The sequence below is a fragment of the Eleutherodactylus coqui genome, chromosome 6 (genome assembly GCF_035609145.1).
Source record: "Eleutherodactylus coqui strain aEleCoq1 chromosome 6, aEleCoq1.hap1, whole genome shotgun sequence".
In the NCBI taxonomy this organism is placed as follows: Eukaryota; Metazoa; Chordata; class Amphibia; order Anura; family Eleutherodactylidae; genus Eleutherodactylus; species Eleutherodactylus coqui.
Window position 1 is genome coordinate 219,292,917 of NC_089842.1, and position 27,985 is coordinate 219,320,901.

General features: G+C 49.7%; 1 protein-coding gene across 1 annotated transcript; it reads left to right on the forward strand.

The window, feature by feature from the left end:
- The first annotated feature begins 521 nt into the window (after nt 1-521).
- SHE (Src homology 2 domain containing E) lies at nt 522-27,761 on the forward strand. The gene is made up of 6 exons (XM_066608783.1): nt 522-1,466; nt 1,692-1,818; nt 24,568-24,843; nt 25,493-25,643; nt 25,730-25,849; nt 27,070-27,761. Exons 1-6 carry the CDS (start codon nt 1,041-1,043, stop codon nt 27,251-27,253), a joined length of 1,284 nt encoding a protein of 427 aa, XP_066464880.1. The 5' UTR covers nt 522-1,040; the 3' UTR covers nt 27,254-27,761.
- Nucleotides 27,762-27,985: the final 224 nt, after the last annotated feature.

Genomic DNA, 27,985 nt, shown 5'->3' on the forward strand with positions numbered 1-27,985 from the left:
TACAATGTTGGGGTGCTATATACGTGGGGTACTGTATAAAGATTTTGAAGATATTGTGCAGATAATGGGGTAATGTAGAGATTTGCGGGGTACTGTATATAGAATATAGGGGTTCTAATTACAATGTGGGGGTACAGTATATAGAATGTAGGGGTGCCATATACTATAGTGCGGGATGTAATATAAAATGTGGGGATGTTATATTACATGTGGGGGTACTGTATAGAGATTTTAGGGTCCTGTATGGGTGCGGTGGAGGGTCTGTAGTCTCTTAGTGCACAGATAGAGCTATTTATATGGGTTGGGATGGCGGTGTTGAGTCTGCAGACTAGGTCCCCTCATATGATATGTTGGGGAGGAGCCGAGTAATATACAGGAATCGTTGTAGTCCACCTCTCGGCAGAGACCACTTTTGAGCAGAGTCCAGAGACCGCCTTCCATTGAACCATCAAGGAAATGCACTTCCTTCCCTTGGGAGAGACTGTTTTCTGCCGGACTGTCTGACGTGAATGTGACTTCTAATCACATATCAGTTTCCAGAGTCTCACAGACCTCTACCCCCGGCCATTGTTCCATGTACCACCAGCCTATAATCCCAGACCACTCGTCTGCCCTCTCATTTGTGCTGCGAGACTGCTGAACTACTTGGAAGACCATGAGAGACCTCTGCCACCAGGACGACATCTAGTAGAGCTTCTATATACCACCTTCCAGAGACCCCTCACATCCCTGGACCCCGTCTCTGGGTGTCTGCTGCCCGCCGCTTCTCCAGAAAGACACAAAAATCTATCAAAATACCCTCTGTGAGGAAACATCGGGGTCAGTCTTCCACTACGAGGAGAAGGCTGGGACAGAAACGACCTCCGAGAGACCCTGAACTCAACTCAAAAATAGATTTGGAGACCCTGGCAGCGGTGGGGGCCAGAGAAGCTGGTATTAGCCACTGGATACTGGGAACACCTGGATAGTGCCAACCTTTGACTTGGGGCCCCTGTGGCCCTTGAGTTGTAGGAATATTTCTTCTATTCGTGTCCTCGATCATGGCCAAGTGGTTTAAGGAGCTCCCTTTGTCATTGAAGAATGTTTCGGACAGAGCCAAACCTGTCCTTCCAGGAGCCAGGACCCTCCCGAAAGTCGGGGCCTCCCGTAAAAATTCCTGCCCAGAGTCAGCCGGATCCCAAAGCTCCTCAGTGAAAAACCGTAAAAACTCTTCATGTGACGGGCAGGGCAAAGGGGTCAAAGATGGCAGCCGGTTGTCTAGAGAGGGAATTCAGAACTTCTTACAAGGCAAGAGTCGGAAAAACTCAAGAGATGAGGTGGGAATCCTCCGGGCCCCTAAGGGACACAGTACATACATCAACCGCCTCATCAAGGTGGACCCTAGCCTTCAGGAGAAGAATGGAAGGAACTTCCCAGATGAGGAGGAATCCGGGCAAGATGAAGAGAAAGGCATCAAGGAGGAGACGGTGAGTAGAGATAAGGGAACGGTTATTTCCCTAGTGTACACTAGGAACTGTTTATCATTGCGGCACGAGACCCACCATGCTCCATACCTCAGTTCCTAATTCATTGACCAGTACCCAGGCAAACTATTTCTGGCCATCGGTTACCGCACCATTCTGCTTCAATGCCAAATAATTAATTGGTCATCAGATCTATTGATTATAACATTTACTTCATCCTCAATGCAGATCATCATTTTAGAGGATTATGCCGACCCCTACGACGCCACACGTACTAAAGGTCAGCGGGATGCCGAGAGGGTTGATGAAAATGATGGATACATGGAACCATATGATGCCCAGCAGATGATAACCGGTAAGTGAAGTTGCCTTTCTACAGTAGGTATTCGAGATCCTTTATGTCATATCAATGAGTTAAACAATTGTCATATTGTACAAGCGATATCACTTTCCACATATAAGTGATATATGACAGCAGTGACATCATCACTCCACATATAAGTGATGTATGACAGCAGTGACATCACAGCTCCACATATAAGTGATATATGACAGCAGTGACATCATCGCTATCTACATATAAGTGATATATGACAGTAATGACATCACCACTCTCCACATATGTGATATATGACAGTACTGACATCATCGCTCTCCACATATAATAATAATAATAATAATAATCTTTATTTGTATAGCGCCAACATATTCCGCAGCGCTTACATAGAGAGGGGGGAATACAGAAAGACAAAATACAAACATTACAGAACCACGGTTACATATAGTAATCAGTTGATGGAAACAATAGGGGTGAGGGTCCTGCTCCAACGAGCTTACATACTACAAGTAATGGGGTGATACAGAGGGTAAAGGGGCTGGAGATGTGCACAGTATGGCGAGGTGGAGAGTGAGCGATGCTATACACATAGACAATGGTCAGACATTTAGCCGTGTGACGGCAGAAACGGTGTGACTGCAGGAGCGGTTTATGATGGCTAGCAGGGATTGCAGTCAGTAGGTCAGGGAGCATGTTATCAGGCGGAGTACAGAGAGGTTTGTTTAGGGAATGCGGTATGCCTCCCTGAAGAGGTGCGTTTTTAGAGCACGCCTGAAATTCTGCGAGTCCTGGATTGCTCGGGTAGCTTTTGGTAGTGCGTTCCAGAGGACCGGTGCTGCTCTGGAGAAGTCTTGGAGGCGGGAATGAGAAGTTCGAATGAAAGGGGCACTCAGTCTGGTTTCATTAGCAGAGCGGAGAGCCCGGGCTGGGTGATGGATTGAGATGAGGGAGGCGATATAGGGGGGCGCTGTACTGTGGAGGGCTTTGTGGATGAAGGTAGCGAGTTTGAATTGAATTCTGTATTTAACGGGCAGCCAGTGCAGTGACCGGCACAGAACAGAGGCGTCCGAGTAGCGGCTGGACAGGAAGATGAGCCTGGCTGCCGCATTCAGGATGGACTGGAGAGGGTAGAGTCTGGTGCAGGGGAGGCCGATCAGCAACGAGTTGCAATAATCGAGCCGGGAGTGGATGAGGGCGACAATAAGCGTTTTTAACGTCTCCACAGTGAGAAAAGAGCGGATTCTTGCGATGTTCTTGAGGTGCAGCTGACATGTTCGGGCCAGAGATTGGATGTAGGGGGCAAAAGATATATAAGTGATATATGGCAGCATTGACATCATTGCTCTCCACATATAAGTAGTATATGACTGCAGTGACATCATCGCTCTCCACATGTAAGTGATATATGACAGCAGTAACATCACTGCTTTCCACATATAAATGATATATGACAGCAGTGACCACACCGCTTTCCACATATAAGTGACATATGACTGCAGTGAGATAATCGCTTTCCACATATAAGTGATATGTGACAGCAGTGACATCATCGCTATCTACATATAAGTGATATATGACAGCAGTGACATCATCGCTCTCTACATATAAGTAATATATGACAGCAGTGACATCATCGCTCTCTACATATAAGTGATATATGACAGCAGTGACATCATCGCTCTCCACATATAAGTGATATACGACAGCAGTGACATCATCGCTCTCCACATATAAGTGATATATGACAGCAGTGACATCATCGCTCTCCACATATAAGTAATATATGACAGCAGTGACATAATTGCTTTCCACATATAAGCGATATATGACAGCAGTGACATCATCGCTCTCCACATATAAGAGATATATGACAGCAGTGACATCATCGCTCTCCACATATAAGTGATATATGACTGCAGTGACATCATCGCTATCCACATATAAGTGCTATATGACAGCCGTAACATCACTGCTCTCCACATATAAGTGATATATGACAGCAGTGACATCACCACTCTCCACATATGTGATATATGACAGCAGTGACATCACCGCTCTCCACATATAAGTGATATATGACAGCCGTAACATCACTGCTCTGCTCTCCACATATAGGTGATATATGACAGCCGTAACATCACCGCTCTCCACATATAAGTGATACATGACAGTAGTAACATCACTGCTCCGCTCTCCACATAAGGGCTTCTACCCACTAACGTTTTTTTTAACGCTGCAATTTCGCTGCATTTTTTTCAATGGGACTTTCTAATATTAAAATCACATTGAACAAAAATCGATTTTTGTGCGATGCCATTTTAATATCAGACAGTCCCATTGAAAAAAATGCAGCGATATCGCGGTGTTTAAAAAAAACGCTAGTGGATTGGAGCCCTAAAAGTTATATATGACAATAGTAACATCACAGCCCTCCACATAAATTATATATGACAGTAGTGACATCACCGCTCTCCACATATAAGTGACATAATACAGTAGGGTCTCCCAGGTGTGAGGTGTTTCCCAGCTCCCACCACTCTTTTTGTCACATACACAGTCGCTCTGACCCCCTGACTAACTTTCTGCCCCTTTTCATCACTTTGTTGCTCCCACTGGGATACTAAAATGGTGAAACAAACAAGTTGTCAGGAGGGATGTAAGCTTTAACCCCTTCATGACCCTACACGTTTTTTACTCTCCATTCACATGAAATTGAGGAACAGTGGATGTTGGAGTTGCAGTTCACACCCCGATATTGAAGCTGGGATCATGTATCCTCCGATCTACAGGAGGAAACTCCAATTTCCTACCCCCTCCCAGAGGTTATCACTCCTCCCCTGTACCATGCGGGATTTCCACTGAGACTTTAAACTTTACTTGGAGATACTATAAGGATGTTCTATACATAACCCGTCTTGTGCTGCGTCCCTGCCAAACGCAGATGTACCAATGATAGCATCCTACGCCGCTTCTATGTCCGTATCTGCAATCCTGAAGAGTATTATTGCTTATTAACGTTATATCAATATGACTATTATATTATAGCGCAATATAATAATATTCCACATCCTCAGGTCCGTACTCATGATGTCCGCCATTGCTGCTGCTTCTGGCATCTAAGCCTGTGCCATCCTTGTGTCCCCTTCAATACCAGATAGGACACCATGGCCGTGTAGAGTGTGGTTTAAGGGGGCAACCAGACAGGGTTACCAGGATTGACGGGAACCCTATAAGCCATTCTGGTGTGCACTGACGAAGATGCTAAATCTAGAATAGTGATGGCCTATTATAATGGTTTATCGGTGACTAGGCCTGGGTCACTGCTAACAGATGGGTACAATATGCACGGAGGTGTAGACACGGAGTGCACATGGGTGGCTACCTGTAGCTAGCCCAGACCCTCTCAGTTGATGCCTGAGGAGTTGTGTCTGGGGGTGTGATGGCACTGAGTGATGTCACCGTTCCATACACTTCTATTTGCCCAACCCTTCTGACTACGACAACATTTAGGAATTTGTATAATTGTGGTTGGATGTCCAGGCCATTAAGAGGTGATGCAAGGATCATTCAGTGTGCAGTGTCCTTATGAGATGTCCCGCTTGGCGGTCTTGGGGTGGGGCGTGTGGCCATTAGTTCCTCACACCCTGCAACACCAGCTGCCCAATTGTGGAGGAGCCAAACCTTGACTTTGACTCCTTGTGTATACTGGGATGGCGGTGACATAAGGCCATGGATCCTGGACCCGCGGCTTCTGGGGGCCCATCCCTTTTCGGTGAGGGCTTGCGATTGACCATCTCCTTGCAGACTTTTTCAATAGCACTTGAGTGGAGAAAACACGTACTTAGGTTTCATATAAAAAGTCAGTAGATTCTGGAGTGTCTTCCACCTTCAACACAGGTAGGAGCCATTTTTGAGGTATTCCCGTAGCTCACGCCTGATTCCTAATTACTTCCTAAAGACAAAGCAGGATGAGCCAACGATGGGAAACCTCAACGTTGGACAGGAAAGTTGCACAACTTGAATCATTTCTGGATTATTGCGCCATGTTTATACGGGACTTTTAATGGAGTTATAGCGCTTCTCGGTGATGTCACCACCGCCTCATTATAGCTGATTACACTGTTATAAGCGGGCATCTCATTCTGCCTGCGGAGGGTTGCCAATACTAGAATCATCATTAAAGGTATTTTCCAAACTTCGCGTGGCTGGGTGTGACTTCCCCCGGCCGTTTCCTGCCTCTCAGGACGGCTTCCGATAGTGCACGGCTTTGCTCCAAGAGGAAGGATGCAGTGGCGGCAAACAGGATGGGCTCCGTTGCCATGGCGCCAAGACAATCCAGGCTCCATCCATGGAGGCGGGGGAGGGGGGGCATTAGAAAGGGCGGAGGTGGCTGGGGGGAAGATTGTCTGTCCTTATGCTGTTTCTGATAGCATGTCAGCCACTTCCCCTATAGATCCTCTGTAAGCAGGTATAGAGTGCTAATGAGCGGGCGGTATGTACAGCGCTGCTGCAGGGTAAGAATGCTTCCAGAGATAGAAGGGTTAATAGTTTATTTCAGTCAATTAACAAACTGCAAAGTGACCAAACAAAAGAGAAATGTAACCCCATCAATATCTGATGTGAGCAGCACCCCTCTTCATCAGTTCTTCTAGGTACACTTGCACACAGTTTTTGAAGGCACTCAGCAGGGAGGTTGTTTTTCCAGACATCTTGGAGAACTAAGCCCAGATCTTCTGTGGATGTCGGCTCGCTCCAATCCTTCTATCTCTTCATGTAATCCCAAACAGATTGGATGATGTGAAGTCAGTGGGGGCCAAATCATCACTTCCAGGGCTACTTGTGGTTCTTTAAGCTTTATTCACCCGAACGTATATACGCAGCTATTTACCCGCATAAATCCAATGCATTCTTTCTGATGGCCGGCGTATTTACGCAGGTAAATAGCTGCATATATACGCCCGTGGAAATAGAGCCTTACTCTGCAGATAGTTCTTAATAACATTCGATGGTTGTTTGGTGTTGTAGTCCTGCTGCAGAATACATTAGGAGCCGTTGAGACATCTCCCTGGTGGGATTATATGATGGGTAAGTATCTGCCTGTATTTCTCAGCATTGTGGAAATCATTAATCATGACGGAATCCCCAACTCCATGGGCGGAAATGCAGCCCCAAACTTGTAACAAGCCTCCATCATGCTTCACTGCTGCCGGCAGACACTCATTATTGTACCGCTCTATACCATGCTTCATTGCTGCCTGTAAACACTCATTATTGTGCCGCTCTCCACCATGCTTCACTGTTGCCTGCAGACAAAAATTATTGTACTGCTCTCCACAATGCTTCACTGCTGCCTGCAGACACTCATTATTGTACCGCTCTATACCATGCTTCATTGCTGCCTGTAAACACTCATTATTGTACCGCTCTCCACCATGCTTCACTGTTGCCTGCAGACAAGACTGGGGGCACTTTTAACTTACCTATAGTTCGCTTGACCTGTACCAAAAAACATACAAACACAACTTCTTGCTGAAAAACGTGGGTTGGCCACAGCTTTATTAAATAATACCAACATATATATTAACTTTACTATTTAATTTTAACTTTACTAACTTTTTTAACTCTAAACCTCCCATGCCTAACTAAACTCTTGTCAAAACTGTAACGGCCCAGAGGACGTTCGTAAGCCCCTATACATGGGCCTGTAAACCTTCCTATTGCGCCGTAGCCCGCATGGGAAGCTCCCGGCCTTACCTCCTGCTGTGACAACTTCCTACCTACTCCTACTTCCCTACAAAAACAACCCCCCTTTCTACCCTCCCCTGGGCGGGCGGGTGGGCGTTGTCCTCTAGCGCTCCTTCTCTCTCGCTGTCTAACACCCTACTGCTTTCCCGCTCCCCGCTCTCGTCTCTTCCTGTCTGTAGCTCCTCCCCTTCCCTCTAAAACCTCACTATTCTCAAATCTCCCTCACCTTCCCGCCCCGCCCCCAGTCCCACGCCGCCTCGCTAAACACTTTGCGGCATACAAGACTGGGGGCACTTTTAACTTACCTATAGTTCGCTTGACCTGTACCAAAAAACATACAAACACAACTTCTTGCTGAAAAACGTGGGTTGGCCACAGCTTTATTAAATAATACCAACATATATATTAACTTTACTATTTAATTTTAACTTTACTAACTTTTTTAACTCTAAACCTCCCATGCCTAACTAAACTCTTGTCAAAACTGTAACGGCCCAGAGGACGTTCGTAAGCCCCTATACATGGGCCTGTAAACCTTCCTATTGCGCCGTAGCCCGCATGGGAAGCTCCCGGCCACGCGGCATGCGCCGTACGCCTATGGCGCATACCGCCCCCCCCCGCCAACCCTCTCCAGTGCCATCTCCACTCCGTCCTGCAGTCCGGACAAAAAGGTGTCCAAACCCACCTCATTGAGGTGCACGCCGTCCATCCTCAGGGCCCCTTTTTCCTTGTCCTCCAGCTCCCAGTGGCGGACTGCCACTCCACCCAGCGATTGCACAAAACGAGACATGCGCAGGTTTATTACCTTCCTTACACGTTCGATGGCGTCCGTGTTCCTGGCCCCTCTCCAAACTCTCCGAGCCACTATGTCCGACCAGACCAGGGTGCAATCATTAAAACAGTCCCGGAAACGAAGCAAATCCTGCTTCATGAGTACCAACAAGTCATTCATCTTAGTGCATCCTAAGTCGTTCCCCCCGGCATGAACGACCAGTATAACCTTCCGGGGGGTCCACTTGCTAATCCTTAGCACCAATTGTAGCAAACGGGGCCAAAGCAGCCCCCGCACTCCCACCCAATTTACCAGCGCTCCGCTCAGACCCAAGTTCCTGCCCATGGGTCGTGTTGCCGCTCTCTTCTCCGCCCAATATATGAACGAGTGTCCAATGATCCACACATGCCATGGCTCGTGCGCTGCAATAAAGAGGTGATATAGCAAAACAAAAAACCCAAAATATCTTAAAACATATAACTACAATGCCATATGACCGACGAAAAATCCACGCCGCTGAACTGCCTCTCAATCATCACCTCCTTCAATCACCCGATCTGGTCTAACATATGACTTATAGGCCTGCGATTTCCATCTTCCTAACTTTTTTAAACCATCTTCTGACATGCCGTGCGCTTCCGCAGTCGTAGCGGCCCCGATCCTGAACGAGTGGGTTCCAAATTCCATCGGATTTAGTCCCAACTCCCTCAGCGCCGAACGCAACACCGCCGCAAACTGAAAACGGGTAAGCGGTGCCCCCGATGCATGGGCTAAAAAGGTGCCGACCGCCGGGCGCTTCGTGATAAAACGCCTCAATATGCCCACCGGACACCATCTATCCTGCAAACTGCTAATGGTCAGCCAGTCGCCTCTACCGTACAAATCCGTTTTAGACTTTCTGACGCAAACTTTGACCGTTGACTCCGTGGCAATCACGTCCCTTTGCCCCAAGCCACCTGGTTTTGCTTTGCTCGATGGGACCAGCTCGCCGATGCGCAGCGCCGCGAAAAAAGCGAGCGAAAAGGCTGATCTAAATAACAAAACTTCAAATGCATCCGAGCACACTTTCTCCAACGCCTGCAGCAACTTAAGTAGCAATTTTTTCGTAATGGGTCGCCGTGTATCCGCGCCCGCCTTCTCCTTTTTCCAACCTCGGATAATCTGCTGGAACACAAATTCCTTTGTCACGTCTGCCACCCCGTGTAACTTCAATAGGAAGGCCACCCCTGCCAGCTGTTTTTTGGCCACATACACGGACGACCCATTATCCCGCACTCTCGCCAACAAGTCCAACGTTGCCGCCCTTGCTCTAGCACCTCCTACTACCGTTCCTCCTACCACACTCAACCACGCTGCCCAAACCGCATTATAGCTTTTCCACGTTGACCCAGACACCGATGATTCCACCAGCCTCAGCAGCTCTCCTCGGCCAGGTTCCACAAGGAAGGCGGGCACCGTACCCCTTCGGCATCCGCCTCTGGGTGCCGCTCCCTGAACCGGTCCATCTGTGAACGAGAGAGTGCATCAGCCGCTCCGTTGTCACAACCCGGGACGTGTTTTGCACGCAAATAAATGTTACTTTGCAAACACCGCAATACCACGTGTCTCAACAATGACAACACCGGCGGGGACGCCGAAGTTTGCTTGTTTATGGTTTGCACCACAGCCGCATTGTCGGACCAAAAGCAAATCTTCCGGTCCCGTAATTCTGGTTCCCATACCTCGATGGCCACCACCACCGGAAAGAATTCCAGCAACGTGATATTTTTTGTCCAACCTCTCTCTTTCCATAGCATCGGCCAGGGTTCCCTGCACCAATGGGTGGTAAAAATTACGCCGAAACCGCCTGATCCCGCCGCATCGGCGAACAAACTGATCGCCGGGCCTTCCACATCCTCCTTGGGGCATACCACCTGCCCGTTGAAGGACTGGAGGAAAACCCTCCATATGTGCAGGTCTGTCCTCATTCCTGCTGTCACCCGTATGAAATGATGCGGCTCGCGAACTCCCACCGTCGCCAAGGACAATCTCCTGGAAAAAACCCGCCCCATCCGAATAACCTTGCACGCGAAGTTCAATAAGCCCAAGAGACTCTGCATCTGGCGCAGTGTCGCTTTCTTGCAGTGGGCCACGTCCCCCACCGCTTGGCGCAGCTTTGCGACTTTTTCCGCCGGTAGCCGAAAAACCATGTTTTCCGAATCGATCTCGATGCCTAAGAAGGTCAGGCACGTGACCGGACCCGCCGTTTTTTCTGCCGACAGCGGGACCCCCGCTAAACGCATCAGCCTTTGAAAATTAGCCAATAGGAAACCGCAATCGCCCGATGTCTCTGAACCGACGAACAAAAAATCGTCCAGGTAATGTATCACCGATGAGATGCCCGTTTCATAACGTACCATCCATTCCAAAAATGAACTAAACAATTCAAAAAAATAACATGAAATGGAGCATCCCATCGGCAAACACATGTCCACAAAAAACCTGTCCTCGATCCTACAACCTAGCAAATGAAAACAGTCCGGGTGAACCGGCAGCAGCCGGAAAGCCGATTCTATGTCGGTTTTTGCCAGCTGGGCAAACCTGCCCGCTGACCTCACTAAACGTACCGCGCAGTCGAACGACGTGTAAGCCACGGCTGCCTCTGCCTTCGAAATACCGTCATTTACCGATCCCCCGCTTGGGAACGATAAATGATGGATGAGCCGAAACTTTCCGGATTCCTTCTTAGGCACGAGGCCCAACGGGGATACCCGTAAATTTTCGAATGGAGGAACATCAAAGGGCCCAGCCATACGGCCCAGCTGCACTTCCTTCATCACCTTCTCTGTCACTAACTCAATGTCGTCTCTTGCCGACTTTAAGTTAGGGCATAGCGTCGTCATCTGCTGCTCATAAAAAGGTATTCTAAAGCCCTCCAAAAATCCCGCTCTAAGGATTTTTGCTTCCTGTTTCCTGTGGTATCTGTCTAACCACGGATCCAGGAAGCGGCTTCTCACCGGCGTTCGCATGGCCGCCGGCGCCACCCACCGCGGGCGTTGCTCTTTGCTTGCGGAAGCAGCGCACTGCTGCGTGCTGGCCCCCGCAAACCGAGCATTCGTGTCTAAACTTGCAGGTGGCGTAAAACCTGCAGTGGCCCTCGTTGTATAGCCAACAAGAGCCATTTGGTCTAGAGGAGGCCGCGGGCTGCTGGGATGTGCCCCCCGCGGCTGCCCCTGGAAAGGACGCCTTAACCGGACGCTGTGCTAAAATTAGTTGTATCCACACATCAGTGGCCTTAGAGGCCCAACTGATGTGACTCTTTCCCGAAATACGACGCCTAAAGTCCTCGTCATAGCGCCACCAGGCCGCACCCCCGTGCAGCCGATAAGCGCTATAGATGGTGTTTAAGTACACCATCATCTCCGGACCTTTTGCGGGCTGGTGCTGGCACGTAACGTGTACCATCACCATATACGCCTGCAACCAGTTACCGAAGGTCTTCGCAATTTTAGGCTTTTTGTCAGAACCGCGCTCTGAACCACGCTCCTTATCGACCATTACGTGGTCCGCCGAAAGCAAGGACCATATATCTATATACAAACCATTCCTAATCTTTTCCAACAACTCATCCGTCAAACCCACCCCCAGTGGGGCGACACCACAATACATTGAATCTCCAAACTGTAAACCCGCTGACGGGTCTATTTCCGAACCCGCTGCTGAGCTACCACCGGTGCTACCCACAGGCGGGCCTGAACCCCCTGGAGCGCAGGACACTAAAAGCCCTCTTTTTTGTTCCATCCGGCTCAGCAGCGACCGCAACAACTCGACCACATCACTCCTCTCCGCACCCGCTGCGGGATCCATAACACATTTTATCAAATCATAAATTTCGGACTCACCAGCTGGACCGACCTCCGGCGTTGCCAAGGGTGCTGTCCCCGCTGTACCGCTCCCGCGGCTCCTGACCGATTCATATCCGGGGTGATGCACTGCCGTATACAGTGCCCTTCCTCCGCTGTGTGGTTGCGACGAGCCAGGCTGTTCCCGCCTTGAGCGACTGTGATCGTGGTCTCGCCACCGTTGACGTTCCCGGTCCTCGCGATAGAGGGATAACTGCGGGTCCGACTGCCGAGGCTGTTCCATCAATCGCTGCGGTTCCTCTAGCCCGCTGCTGGTACTTGACTCGCGGCCCCTCTCCCTGCCGCCGCCTGCCAAGCCTGACTGCTGCGCTCGCTGCCGCTCTAACCGCTCCTGCCTCTCCTGCCTGGCTCGCGCCTTCTGCCTCTGCCTTGCCCCCTGGCCCTGCCTCTTGGAGCTCCTGCGCGGGGGCTGGGGTTGTGGATAGGTGTAATCAGTGTATTCAGCTTGCGGGGCAGTGTATCGGGGGTTAACATAACACCGACGGTAGGAAACCGTTGGCTCGTGAGGGTCATAGAATGGCATCTGGCCCGGAGGCTGCTGCCTCACTACGGCTATATCCTGTGAAGGGGTTAATACGTGTCGGGGTGACTGCAGCTGTAAGCGATTACTAGGCCTGCTGGCGGGAAAGTACTGTCGCCTCCTTGCCCCTTTCCCCCTACCTGTGTGGCCTTCATCTTCAGAACTAGCTGGTTCCCCTATGGGCTCCCCTAAGCTGCTCCCCCCCTCCCTGCTGCTGCTATACTCGCTGCTAAAACTCTCCGGACTATGTGTAGGGGGATTATATGCAGGCCTGCTGGCTGCCTTTTCTTTTCCCTTCCCCTTACCCCTGCCTCCTATGTGCCTGCCTGGGCCAAAGCTGCTGCACACCTCGCGCGCTACCCTCCCCCCCCCACGTGCTGGGCCGCCATCTTGGGAGGACGAGCGGCCTAACCGCGCGCTTCCCTGCCGCTCTTCGCTCGGCCTGAGCTCACCTGCTGCCGCCGTTGTGGTCCTGCGCCCGGATGCGCGCTCGTGGCGATGCCTGGAGCCAGTCCCAGTTGCCGAAGCCAGTCCTCCGCCTTCGGTGTCCCCGATGACTGCCGACCGTAGGGCCTGTGCTGCCGGTCTCTCTGTCGCGCGCCGAGGTACCGGCGCCCCTCCTCCGCCGGGGCTACCGGACCCTCTCGGGCAATCGCCGACACGGCTGTCCCTCCGCCCCCCCCTCTTCCTTGCTGGGCTCGGGCTGAGCCTTACCGGCGGCTGCTTCCTTCTCCTCGGCCGACCTCGTGGAGCCTCTCCCTGGATGCCGCCATCTTCTCCCGATTCCTGGCGAAGTTCCTCTTGCCCGGTGTTCGTTGCCTGGACCGTGGGTGTCCGGCATGTCGCCAGCAGCTCCTCGAGCCACCGGGTCCCGTCTTTTTTCACCGCCTCCTTGATCAGGCCTTGTAAGTCCTCCATATTTGTAAATCCAAGGGAATCTTTTCCTCTGGGCTGGCGCTGGCACGATCCTCTTCCTCCGCTGCACGCTTCCTCTCCCGATAGTCCCGCACTCTCTTCGCCTCCTCGGCCTGTACTTCCACCCGATAATCCCGCTCTTTTCCTTTCGCCGGCCGACTTTTTCCACCCGCTCGTCCCGGTCCTCCTTTTCTTATCCTCTGGCGTACTCTTCCACCCGATACTCCTGGCTTTCTCCTATTCTTTCCGGCCGTCTCTTCTCTCCGCTCTCACCGTTCTTCTCGCAATCTTTCACCTTTAATCCCGTTGTCCTCTAGCGCTCCTTCTCTCTCGCTGTCTAACACCCTACTGCTTTCCCGCTCCCCGCTCTCGTCTCTTCCTGTCTGTAGCTCCTCCCCTTCCCTCTAAAACCTCACTATTCTCAAATCTCCCTCACCTTCCCGCCCCGCCCCCAGTCCCACGCCGCCTCGCTAAACACTTTGCGGCATACAAAAATTATTGTACTGCTCTCCACAATGCTTCACTGCTGCCTGCAGACACTCATTATTGTACCACTGTCCACCATGCTTCACTGCTGCATGCAGCCACTCATTATTGTACCGCTCTCTGCCATTCTTCACCTCTGCCTGCAGACACTCATTATTGTACCACTCTCCACCATGCTTCACTGCTGCCTGCAGACACTCATTATTGTACCACTCTCCACCATGTTTTACTGCTGCCTGCAGACACTCATTATTGTACTGCTCTCTACTATACTTCACTACTGTCTGCAGACAATCATTATTGCACCCCTCTTCACCATGCTTCACTACTGTCTGCAGGCACTCATTATTGTACCACTCTCCACCATGCTTCACTACTGCCTGCAGACACTCATTGTTGTACCACTCTCTCTATGCTTCATTGCTGCCTCCGACACTCATTATTGTACCGCTCTCCACCATGCTTCACTGCTCCCTGCAGACACTAATTTGTACCGCTCTCCACCATGCTGCCATTTTGCTGCTCCCCAGCTCCTGTGTTTTCGTACATAGTTGAGTTGCTTGTTCTTTTTTCTATATCAGCTTCTTGGCTGCAATTCTTCCATGAGAACCACTTCTGGCCAGACTTCTCCTAACAGTAGATGGGTGTTCCTGCGTCCCACTGCTTTCTGCCAGTTCTGAGCTCATGACACTGCTGGACATCTTCTGGTTTCGAAGGGAAGTACACATGATGAGTCTCATCCGTTGTACTAATTCTCCTTTGCCGACTGTTTCATCTACGTTGTCTGTTTCTTTGTGCTTCTTCGAAAGAGCTTGAATGGCACATCCTGAACCCCCAGTCTGCTGGGAGATACCTTGCTCTTACAGCATAACTACCTTGCGTCTTGTGGTTGTGGTTAGTCTTGTCATGGTGTCATGAAACTGTCTTCCACAACCTTACCTTTGTAGCAGGGTTTGGCTGTTCCTCGCCCAATTTTTCAAACCTCCTGCACAGCTGTTTTTGTTAACAACCTACATATAAATATGCTAATCATTATCACCTGTTTGGTATAATTGGCTAATCGTATACCTGACTATAATCCTATAAAATCCATGACTGTCTGCAAATTTCTCCAGAAGAACTGATGCTGTTGCTGATGGTAAAGGACTTCACACCAAATACTAACGGGATTACATTTTGTAAAATGACAAAAATAAACTATTATCCACTACACGACTGTCTAATATAAATGTATATCAAATTTATATTGGGCAGTCTCAAAGTGTGCATGGAGCGGCTTGGAAGAAGAGTCTGACAGCCATGGGTAACTGCCATTATCAACGTTAGGTCTAATTGTTGCAGCTAACCCATTAGATGCTTTAAGCAAAGCTGACTGTATGTCTGAACTGTCAGCGGGAAAGAGGGAACTCCTTCTTGCGCCTCATCAGCACCCCTCACAACATGATGCCGGGGGTGCCGAAGGGCTAGCTTGGCAGCCCAGAGCCTACTGAAGGGTTCCAGGGCTGCCATGCATGGATGCCTATTAAGCACTGCCACAGGCAGGGCTTCATAGGCAACATCAAGAATTGATATATACTGCAATACTAAGGTACTGTAGTATATAGTACAAGCGATCAAATGATTAAATACCCTGTGGGGAGTAATTAAAAGTGTAAAGGTTTATAATAAAGTTGTTTTTTTTTTACAGTAAAAAAATTAAAAAATATTGTTATAAAAAAAATACTTTTTTCTATAAATAATCTAAACCATTAAAAAACCAACATATTTGGTATCGCCATGTATGTGAAAGATTGAACTATAAAAATATCACAGTACTTATCCTGCACAATGAGGGACGGAAAAAAAAAAAGAATAGAATGCCAGAATTGCAACTTTTTCCCCCAAAAAATTGTTAATATAAACATGGTACTAGTAAAAACTACAGCTGACCCCGCAAAACACAAGCCCCGACACAGTCCAATTGGTAAAAAATTAAAAAAGTTCCAGGTCTCAGAATACAACAGAAAGCATCTTTTGTTTAATAAAATTTTTTCATCTTATTCTATAAAAATAGAAAAACAGTAGAAAAAAAATAAAATATAAAAAAAAAAATATATATATATATATATATATATATATATATATACACAAATTGGGCATCGCCGCAATCGTTCCGAACCACAGAACAAAGTGCTTATGTCATTTTTACTGCACTGTGAATGCTGTAAAAACCAAAAAAAAAAAAAAAATGGTCCAATTGCATTTTTAAAAATTTCTCCTCACAAATCTTTTAAAAAGTTTTTCCGTACATTATACAGTAGATTAAATGTTACCGTTAAAATTTAAACTTGCCCTGCCTAAAAAAAACACCATCAGACGGCTATGTCAAGAAGCCGGGGCCAAAAAAATGAAAAATCTCTGGTCCTAAAGGAGTTAACACTTCTATTATGAAAGCATTCTTCCCTTGCAGCATTTTTTCCAGACCCATCTCTGTACAGGTGTGTGACAGTAAGCGCTCTATATTGTGTGCATTTGCGCAGCAAAGGGCTCCATAGAAGTCTATGGGGGGTGCGCAAATACACACGCAATACGCAAGGAGGTGCTCAAAAAACAGCACAAAACTGCAGGGGAAAGAACACATCTGGACCTCATTAGGCTAAATAGTAGAGATGAGCGAGCATACTCGCTAAGGGCAATTGCTCGAGCGAGCATTGTCCTTAGCGAGTACCTGCCCGTTCGAGAGAAAAGGTTCGGCTGCCGGCCCGGGTGACAGGTGAGTTGCGGCAGTGAGCAGGGGTAGCGGGGGGGAGAGAGAGATGGCATTACATCATTCTGTGCAGGGACTGGACAGACTTCTATCAAGCCTGTCCGGTCAGATCGCGGGACGCTGTGCCGTTGGTAGGCAGCCGAGAGCCTTCTGAAAGGCCCCAGGGCTGCATATGCAGAGCGCCTATCAGGCCGTGATCTTGATAGGCTCTCTGCATAGGCAGCCCCGGGGTCTTTCAGAAGGCTCTCGGCTGCCTAGCAACCGCACAGCGTCCCACGTGGGACATTGTATGGGACCCCTGAATGTTTCTTACAGCGGACACCCGGTGGCAGCAGTTCCGACAAGCCGCGCTACTCATGGAAACTGTTAAGGCTTTAACCCTTTCCAATTCACTGTCTGACGTCTAAAGACATTATGATTTAAGGCTGTACAGCTCTGATGTCGGAAGACGTCCGTCGCAGTGCTCTTACTGTATATTGCCAGCCTCTCTGCGGTCGGAGCCTATCCAACGTGTCACCTCATGCAGTACTGGATTTAGCCAGCAGATAGCGCCGTTGTATAACGACAGAAAACGAGTAAGCCCCCTAGGAAAACTAGTATACAAATTGGATTGGAGAGGGTTAAATACTGCTGTCTATTCTGACAGCATTTAAAGTGTTAACAGTCCCGATGAGTGGTGCGGCTTGTCGGAACTGCTGCCGCCAGGTACGAACAAATGTACTTGCGAACCGGCTCCTGGAATGGAACCTGTTCGCAAGTAGTGGACTATCTGTACATGCCGTTGCTGCGGATCTACACACGGATTAGCAGAGGCTGGCAGATTTAGCCCGGGTGGGAAGCGCACAACACTGTCCCAGGTGTAGCGGCCCGTCCTTAGGGCGAAAAAAGACCGCTGTAATTTTGTCCCGTTCTGCAAGTGTGAAAATCACGGCCGCAAAACGGGCCGAAATGAAACCCTCGATTTCAATAGTTTCATTTTGACCAGTGGGATTCTCCGCGATATTACTACACTTGCCCTATGTTTCTGGCACATAGTTTTTCTGCATATAAGTATAGCGATGGCAGGACTTATCTGCCTGCATGTTTTTTAAATTTCTGCGCAATAGTGTGGAGTTTGAATAGTCAAAAACTGTATTCAGTTGTCTTCTCTCAGGGTCCAGACCGCCACTGAGAATTCCTCCAGCCATGATTCACTTCTGCACACTCTTCCTATCTTCCTGCGGCATACCCTATTGCACTTTTCAGTGTAACTCTATAGCAATAATGTGCCACTGATGTCCCATGATGTAATAGAGCACCCACTGTGGTCCCACCAAGTAATAAAGCTGCCGCTGTGGTCCCACTATGTAATATAAGCCCTGTTATTATGGCCCCACTAAATAATATTGGCCCTGCTGTGGCCTTCACTTGCAATACAGACCCCCTCTGTGGCTCCTTTTAGTAACAGGAACCTCCTGTGTGGCCCCCCCCTTGGTAATAGTGACCCCAATGTGTGGCTCCTTAGTAATATGATTCCCTCCCCCCGTATGTCCTCAGTTTGGTAATAGTGAGGGAGTGTGTGGTTCAATGTAGTTTCTCGAACTAATATCGCACACACCCATGTAAATGCTGCCATGACTGGGGTATAACGGATTCGTCTGCTGCAACCTCCCCCCCCCCCCCCCCCCCTTAACCTCTTATTTAAATTAATCACTGACAACTTTTCTTTTTGGATAATTTTTTGGCCACAACAGCCAATTTATTAAAACAAACACAACAATAAACATACAACTCTTCAACCCTAATGATAAAACTATTTTGGGAGAGATCCTTGGAGCCCCCTAGGTCTGTCGCCTCACCAACCATGGGAAAATAGGTGAAAACTGCCTCCCGTCGCCTGCCCTCGGACTCGGGAGACCCTATTTCCCCACGAACCACGCCTCCCGTCTCCAATCACCTGACTTGGGGGCTCGCCAACTATCCTCGAGTCGCCTTTCCTCCCGACCCCGAGGCCTGCTAGTCATACTCAGACCAGCCACACACACCATGTTTGCAGGGCCACCCCTGTCAAAGCCAATAGGCGACAGACCCACCTAGTAACTATTCACCCCCAAGGATCCCTCCCCAACCCGCTGCTATGACATTTTACCCCCCCCCCCCCCCACTACTATTTTATCTGGGCGGGTGGGCGGGACTCTTCTGCTCCTGGTCCGTCTTCTCCGCTCTTCTTCCTGGACTGGCTCCTCCTCAGCCTCTTCGCGCTCTCCCCCCCCCCACTGAATCCCCCTCCCCCCTTACCCAGCAAGCCCCCCTTCTTTCCTTAAAGGGGTTGTCCCGCGGCAGCAAGTGGGTCTATACACTTCTGTATGGCCATATTAATGCACTTTGTAATGTACATTGTGCATTAATTATGAGCCATACAGAAGTTATAAAAAGTTTTATACTTACCTGCTCCGTTGCTGGCGTCCTCGTCTCCATGGTGCCGACTAATTTTCGCCCTCCGATGGCCAAATTAGCCGCGCTTGCGCAGTCCGGGTCTTCTGCAATCTTCTATGGAGCCGCTCGTGCCAGAGAGCGGCTCCGTGTAGCTCCGCCCCGTCACGTGCCGATTCCAGCCAATCAGGAGGCTGGAATCGGCAATGGACCGCACAGAAGAGCTGCGGTCCACGAAGACAGAGGATCCCGGCGGCCATCTTCAGCGGTAAGTATTGAAGTCACCGGAGCGCGGGGATTAAGGTAAGCGCTCCGGTAAACTTCCTTTACCTCCCTGCATCGGGGTTGTCTCGCGCCGACCGGGGGGGGGGGGGGGTTGAAAAAAATAAAAACCCGTTTCGGCGCGGGACAACCCCTTTAACCCTTTCCCTCCCCGTTAACCCCGTCATGCCTGCCTTCACCTACAGCCCTATGGGCTTCAGCTCCGGCATTACTTGACTGGGGTATAACGGATTCGTCTGCTGCAATTTAATTCCCTGTTCAATTTAATTCTTGCCTTGTCAAGCCCCTTGGCCGAATGCACAAACCTCCATGTCTAACGGGGAACTATTTCAGACCATACTACAATTAGCTTTCTGTGGGAGGCTACCAGTCTCAAAATGTCGTATCTAATATCCCAAGACAAATCCCAGAAGGGCCTCCTACCCAAGTCATTCCCCCCCGCATGTACTACCAATATATCGGGCACCCTATCCAGCCCGCCATCCTCTCAAACTCCTGCAGAACCTTACACCAGGACATTCCCCTTATACCCATCCATCACAACACCACTTCCTCCCTCGGGAACCGCAACTGCCTTCCGTCTGGCCTAACCCCTACCCTTTCGCCTCCCCAAAAGACATAAGAATGCCCCATAACCCACACAAGGGCCGGTTGATGACCTGCAACAAAAGGAAAAACAACATTGAACCAAAAAACCCTCCGTATCCCCCGTTAGCCCCCTTTCTTAAAGCAACTGAGGTTGCACATATAACTTGTACCGTCCCGACCTCCATCTCCCAATCCTCTTAACTATCTCACCCCCCAAACCTTGAACAGAAGCCTCCGTGGCTGCCCCGATCCTAAAGGAATGTGTCCCGAATTGTGAACTATCTAAACCTATATTCTCCAGCGCCTTCTTAAGGATCGCCGAAAACTGAAATCTGGACAAAAATTTTCCGTTCTTATGTTTTAATAAGGGTCCCGAATTACCCTTCCCCATGCTACTGTAATTCTCCCACGCACGCCGAGGGCACATTACCGCCCCCTCTACTTCTCCTAACCGCACCACTTGTCCCAGCCCAGCCTGATTTGTCTTAGACCGCCGTAACCACAGTTCCAAACCCCCCTCCACGGGGCGCACGTCGTCAACCTGCAAGTCACCCCCCAACCGTTTTGCTCGGCGAAACTAGCTCACCTACCTGTAGTGGCCCAAAAAAGGCCAGTGAAAAAGCTAATCTAAATAACGCCCTTTTAAACATATCAACACAAATCTGCTGTAACGCGCCCCCCATTTTTTCCAATAAATCAAATGATATAGGCTTGTGAGAATCAGCTCTCCTTTGCCCCTTCTAAAACCCCTTAAAGGGGTTGTCCCGCGCCGAAACAGGTTTTTTTTTTTTCAATAGCCCCCCCGTTCGGCGCGAGACAAACCCGATGCATGTGTTGAAAAAAAAACGGATAGTACTTACCCGAATCCCCGCGCTCCGGTGACTTCTTACTTACCTTGCGAAGATGGCCGCCGGGATCTTCACCCTCGGTGGACCGCAGGTCTTCTGTGCAGTCCATTGCCGATTCCAGCCTCCTGATTGGCTGGAATCGGCACACGTGACGGGGCGGAGCTACGAGGAGCAGCTCTCCAGCACGAGCGGCCCCATTCAACACAGAGAAGACCGGACTGCGCAAGCGCATCTAATCGGGCGATTAGACGCTGAAAATTAGACGGCACCATGGAGACGAGGACGCCAGCAACGGAACAGGTAAGTGAATAACTTCTGTATGGCTCATAATTAATGCACAATGTACATTACAAAGTGCATTAATATGGCCATACAGAAGTGTATACCCCAACTTTGTTTCGCGGGACAACCCCTTTAACGCTTGTTTAACTAAAAAATGCTTTGTTATGTCACCCACTCCCCGTAGCCTGCACCCGAATGCCACCCCTGCCATGAAACGATTTACCTGAGCTACCGTCCTCTCCTCCACTCCCACCGTGCCCAACCAAATTAATAGCGCCCCTACCCATTCTTCCTCCGTGTTTTTAATGTGTTGGTGATCCAACCACTCCTCCCACTCCCTCCATGCTGCTTCGTATGCAGCCCTAGTACCCTGAGCCAGTGACCTGCCAATCAGGTGCCCCACTGCTCTCTTACCGGATTCCATAGCCGAGACGGGCACGTCATCCCCTGCTCTTCTGCCTCGGGGGCCAAAGTCCTGAACCGCTCCCACTGAAATAGAGAGAAAGCATCCGCAATTGAGTTGTCAACCCCCAGAACGTGCACTGCAGTCACCCACATATTCGGCGACAATGCCTCCAACACCAGGTGGCGTAACAAATTCACCACTGGGGGAGACGATGCCGACAGCGTGTTAATTATCTGTACTACTCCCATATTATCACAATGGAACCTCACCTTCTTGTTCTGAAAGCGAGTGCCCCATAGCGCAATCACGACCACTATTGGAAACAGTTCCAACAGTACCAAATTTTTTTAACAACCCCAGCTTTCCCCAATCTGCACGCCATTCGCCCGCGCACCATTGCCCTTGGCAATATGCGCCAAAACCACCGCTCCCTGCTGCGTCGGTAAACAACTCCCAATCTACATTTTCGCTCACCTCCTGCATAATTACCGTTTTTCCATTGTATCTGTCCAAAAAGGATGACCAAACCATCAGGTCATCTTTCTGGCTTTTTCCTAACCGAAAAAAGTGGTGCAGGGCCCGCACCCCTGCAGTTGCCGCCGCCAGCCTCCTGCAAAAAACTCGGCCCATCGGCATTATCCGGCAAGCAAACTTAAGCTTGCCCAATAATGACTGTAACCCTCGCAGGGTGATCTTGTTCGAATTCCGCGCCCTATCCAGTTCTTCCTTCAAGTCCCGCAACGTATCCTCGGGTAACCGACACACCATTGCCGCTGTGTCAATGGAGATACCCAAAAAATTCAAACATGTCGTGGGTCCTTCAGTTTTCTCAGGGACCAACGGCACCCCGAAATGCTGAGCGACCCATTGCAATGCTCCCATTAAAGTCGCGCAGATCGGCGACTCCCTGGGGCCAACACATAAGAAATCATCCAGGTAGTGAATAATCGACTGCACATTTGCAGTGTCCTTCCCCACCCACTCCAGAAACGAGCTAAACGCCTCAAAATATGCACATGAGATTGAGCATTCCATGGGCAAACACCTATCAGCAAAGTAACTCCCATTCCAGAAACAACCTAATAACCTGATGCTGCTAGGCGCCACCGGCAATAAGTGAATAGCCGATTCAATATCAGCTTTTGCTAAAAGTGCCCCCTCCCCATACTCTCGCACCCAACGCAGTGCGGCATCAAACGAGGTATATACCACCGAACAAAGTTCCGATTCTATACCGTCGTTGACCGACGCCCCCTTTGGGTAAGATAAATGGTGAATTAACCGAAATTTATTCAGCTCCTTCTTAGGGACTACCCCTAGTGGCGATACCACAAACTCGGGCAAAGGAGGCTACTTAAACAGACCCGCCATGCGCCCCAATGCTACCTCCTTAGCCAGCTTCTCGGTTACTATCATCGGACTCTTCAGAGCCGATTGCAAATTTTTAGTAGAAAACAGAATTTTATGTAACGGGGGTGGAATATGAAACCCATCTCGGAAACCCTTGAACAACAGCTCGGCCTTTTCTCTATCATAGTACCTGTTTAGAAACGGTACCATCTCTGCCAGCCTCACTGGCGTCATCCCTTTTCCCAAAACTCCTGGGAGATTTTCCCTTTCCTTTCTTGAAGCATCGAGATGCTCCATGGGACACTGCGTTGCAATGGGAGCAGATATGTTTAAATCTGCAACCTGCACCAAACTTGCATTGGCCTTCGTTAAATCGCCAACACAAGCCTGGTCTGTTGCCTCCCCCTTGACTTCCTGCCTGAGGGCTGGAGGCCGAGCCTGATGGCCCAGCTCCCCCTTGAAAGGGCTGACCAAACCGCACTGGGGCCATGACCCTTAGCCACAACCCTATGTCCTTTTGGTCCCACCGGATGGAGGGCCTGACTGCCTTTCGCTGCCTAAATTGCTCATCATAGCGCAACCAGCTCTGCCCTCCGTAAACCCTATAGGCCTCTCCTATAGAATCTAAGTAACAGAACAGCCCGGAGCGATTCTCCGGCGCTTTCTCCCCTATAACACTCGCCAAAATGGCAATTGCTTCCAACCAGTTTGTGAACGTCTGTGGGATCAGACGCCACCTGCGCTTTTCCTCCTCCTCTTTTTTAAACTCAGTCCTCTTCCCCTTATTCAAGTTAAATTTTTCCAGGAGAAGGAGGGAGAATATTTCCACATATTCATCCTTCCATATTTTTTCCCTGGTTTCTTTCTTTAAATGAGCCCCAAACGGCCCCTCGAAACATACATATACCTCCCCTTTTGCCCTATCGTCTAGCCTAATCGCATCCCCCTCCTTCTCCGTTTGCACTGCCACCGTCACTCCTGACAGTGGCTCTCCACTACCCCTTCCTACACCGCTACCCCCTGCGATGCTATCCCTACCGGAAAACGACCCCAGCGGCGTGGTCCATGCCGAAGTCGGCGATTGCCCACTACCCCTATTTGCCGTACCCGCCGCCGGTTCTACCCCAGTCCCCCCGGCCTCGCTTCCCGTCTGGAAGCCGGTACCAGATGACGCACTCAACGGTGTTTCGAACCCCGCGACTCCTGTTGCCCCTGCCTCTGCAAGAACTGCAGCATGGCCCCTACTAACGCCGTAACCTCGCTGCCACCCTGGGAGGATGCCATAGCATCTCCCTGACCCCCTAGTTCACGCACATAACCCCCCGCAGGTGCCACCTGTCTGCCTCCTATAAATGATATGGAGGTATGTCTGTCTGCTCCCATGTGGTCTCCTCAGCTGCTCTGCACTGGTGTAACAGCGCCCCCAGTGTCTGAATTACCATTCAACTGCAGTACCTGCCCTTGTAGCATTTCGCTTGTGACTTCCTATAACACTGTCCACCTTGCATCTCAGAGATCCGGCAGCAGGGCTCCAGGGACCAACTGATCACCGAGCTCCTCCTGATGGAACTTGGCTGCCAGAATGAGGTTAAGATGGAAACGAAGAGGCACGGCTCGCAGGAGCTCCTGGGGAAACCTCCACAGCTGTACGATACCCCGTATGAGCCCCCCGAATCTGAGGTGACCGCAGAGGAGCAGAAGCAGCGGCCAGAGAATGACGAACGCCCAGCAGAGGAGTACGAGCAGCCGTGGGAGTGGAAGAAGGAGCACATCGTTAGAGCGCTCTCTGGTAAGTCTGGTAAGGCCCCGGCACGTGTAGAGGGTAAGTTCTGTGGAATAGTCTATTTTAGACACATGGCGGATTTTGGTGTGGATTACAGCAGATTTTGTCTTTTCAATTGTAGAGGTGAAAACTGCTTTGGATTCTTGTCAAAACCCGCACCAAATCTGCTACATGTGAACGCGCCCTAAAAGTACGCGCACATGGCGGCACCCAATGGGGTTTATCCGTGTGGATTCTGCCTCTAAAAGTTGCATTAGAAATCCAGAAGCAGATGTAGGGCCGCGAATACATACACGAATTTCAGCTCTTTTCAGTGGGCAAATCCACATGCGGAATTACTAACGACGTGTCAAAAAAAAGAAGCTACATGTCACTTCTTGACATGGATTCGGCGCTGTTTCCCAACGTGGGTTCCACACCGAAACGGCGCAGAATGGGATGCAGATTTGGCGCAGAATTTGACACAGAATCTGCGCAGATTCCAAGTGAAGTTCCACAACAAAACCTGCTGTGTGAACATGTAAGGTCAGAATAGAACCTGCGATGCAGATGTGAACAAGCCTTTAGATTAAGTGCATTGGTCTGCAGCTACAGGCGGGGCTGATCTCATTACTCCTGTAGTTCATGTCCTTCAAACCTTCTATCTCTCATGCAGTCCAGTTCGAAAACAGTGAGCGGAGCTCTGTGAAGGAAGAGGCGGTGCGGCTGCACCAACGCCAGAAGAGTTGGACCGCTAAAGCTCTGAAGCAATCCCAGCCTGATCAGAGTGAAAAGGTGGATCGTATGCTGCCCCTGGAGAAGCAGAGGTGAGTTCTGGAGGGTCCGCGGGGGCCGTCCTTGTCATCTCTTTGGATGGTTTATAATACATTTTACCCCCCTCTTGTGGCCATAGTTGGTATCACGGTGCAGTGACTCGGGCGGAGGCAGAGAGTCGACTTCAGTCGTGCCGTGAGGCGAGCTACCTCCTGCGCAACAGCGAATCTGGAAACAGCAAATATTCCATTGCCCTAAAGTGAGTACAAATAGAGAACGAAGCATCATATGATCTCCTGATGACCTTTTAAGACCGTTCAACCTTAAAGGGACACTTACGTGTTTCTGACAATCATAACATCACTAGGGAGATTAATAGTCATAAGCCCTGATACGGTGGGGGGTAAAGATGACTAGGGAAGGCAATGGCAAACCACCCAGTCTGCCAAGAAACCGTCACGATGTAACGTCAGCCTAGGAGTCAGTCACGACTCGGTGCCTGCACCAGGGGACTTTACCTTTACTTTTTTTTTACTAGGAAATGGCTTATAGTGCAATTCCATAACACTGCAGTTAATGGGACTGCAGAGCAGAAATTCTGCTGGTGTTATATGGTGTATTTTGGGGGTGTCTGTGGATGGACACCCACCTTTCCTTGGGGTTAAACAGATGTCCTGTATCAGGGGTCCGCTTACCTGGGTCTGCTGTAAAGTTGTCGTCTTTATACTGTTGTGCAAACTACAGAACAATTGCATCAAGATTTGCTGTTATTGGTTGGTAGGAAAACCAAAGCAGGGCCCCAAAATTAATACAGACCCCAGACTGGGCTTCAAAAGGAATGCAGTTCCCAGACTTGACCCCAAAATAAATGCATACCCTAGATAGTACCCTAAAATTAATTAGACCTCAGACCACTCAAATACAATTTCTCAGAGCCCAGAATGGACCCCTCAACTTAATGCAGATCCCAGACCAGACTCATAAACTCATTTAGACCCCAGACTGGACCCTTAAACTTAATCAGACCCCAGACTGGACCCCTAAAATTAAGACCCCCAGAAGGGACCCCTAACCCTACTCAGACTGGATCTCAGAATAAATCAGACCCTCCCAGATCAGACCACTAAATTAATCAGACCCCAGACCAGACTCTTAAAATGACTGACCTCTGACAGGACCCCTAAACTTAATTAGATCACAGACTGCACCCCTAAACTCATTCAGACCACGGACCAGACAAGGAAAAAAATAACTGAATATGCCACGTACGAGGTTGTGACAATGTGAGGACCTTCTGTGGAGGAGGCCTGGTCCCCCACTAATACATGTATGGCGGTGTGTCTGTGAGGTCCAGAACACCGATGTCCCTGGTCCAGATTCAAACCCCCAGTTGGCCGGTTAAGTCTCCCGTCCTAGATAGACCCTAGCTGATTCTTCCGTCCTCCAGTCTGCCACACCTTCTATCTCGCTTGCTCCTAGGACCAGCCAGGGATGCGTCCACATCATCGTGGCCCAAACCAAAGACAACAAGTTCACTCTGAACCAAACGAGCGGTGTCTTCTGCAGCATCCCGGAGGTGATCCACTACTACTCCAGCCAGAAGTTACCCTTCAAGGGAGCCGAGCACATGAGCCTATTGTACCCAGTGCCGAGAGGTCAGTGAGCCCTCGCCAGCTACCCCATGCCATCTGCACCCCCCACCACCAGCCTTTTTCATTCACGTGAGATCAGCAGCTTGCCCGTATGGATGGCAGTTCTTCTGTGTTATATTGGGACTTCTACCCCCTCTACATCTCACAACACACAAAGCCGTCACATACGTGGTGCATTTTGCAGGGACAACATGGCTGCCCTCTCGTTTCGGCACAATATGCTTTTTTGTATATCTTCCCTTTAAAAACTAGAATTAAACAAGGCTCAAAAAAGATAAAAAGTAAGTTAGAGAAGGAATCGAGGAGGTGACGGCTAGAGGAGAGTGCCGGTGAGCGATGGAAAACACTGCCACTGACTGCCACATGGAAAGGACGACAGATTCTGAGGAACGACAGGAGGTAAAAGAACAAAGACTGTAGGTCACATGTCACCTGCAGATGGCGCCGCAACCCTGACTCAAGTACCGCTTGTATTATACATGTATACTAGCTAATAAAGTGATTGTACATTTCCCGCCACTGCGGCAGAATGTTTGGTGCTGTTCCTGAGTGTATTGTTATTAGTACTATTTATGAGCTACAGTCACTTTAATTCTACTACTATCATGCTCGGCGGTTATAGTATAAGAGGTGATGGAATTGAGGTCGTAAGGTGTCGACAGCGGTGAGGAAGGATGTGGCACCGCGGTCATCTCTGCTTGGTTAATAGTCGGAAACCAATAAATACAAGTGTCAGAGTAGGT

Excerpts from the sequence above, each read along its gene's own strand:
- SHE (XM_066608783.1), top strand. The coding sequence starts at position 1,041 with ATGGCCAAGTGGTTTAAGGAGCTCCCTTTGTCATTGAAGAATGTTTCG. Across the intron at positions 1,819-24,567 it reads TGCCCAGCAGATGATAACCG|AGATCCGGCAGCAGGGCTCC; the intron begins GTAAGTGAAGTT and ends CTTGCATCTCAG. Across the intron at positions 24,844-25,492 it reads CATCGTTAGAGCGCTCTCTG|TCCAGTTCGAAAACAGTGAG; the intron begins GTAAGTCTGGTA and ends TCTCTCATGCAG.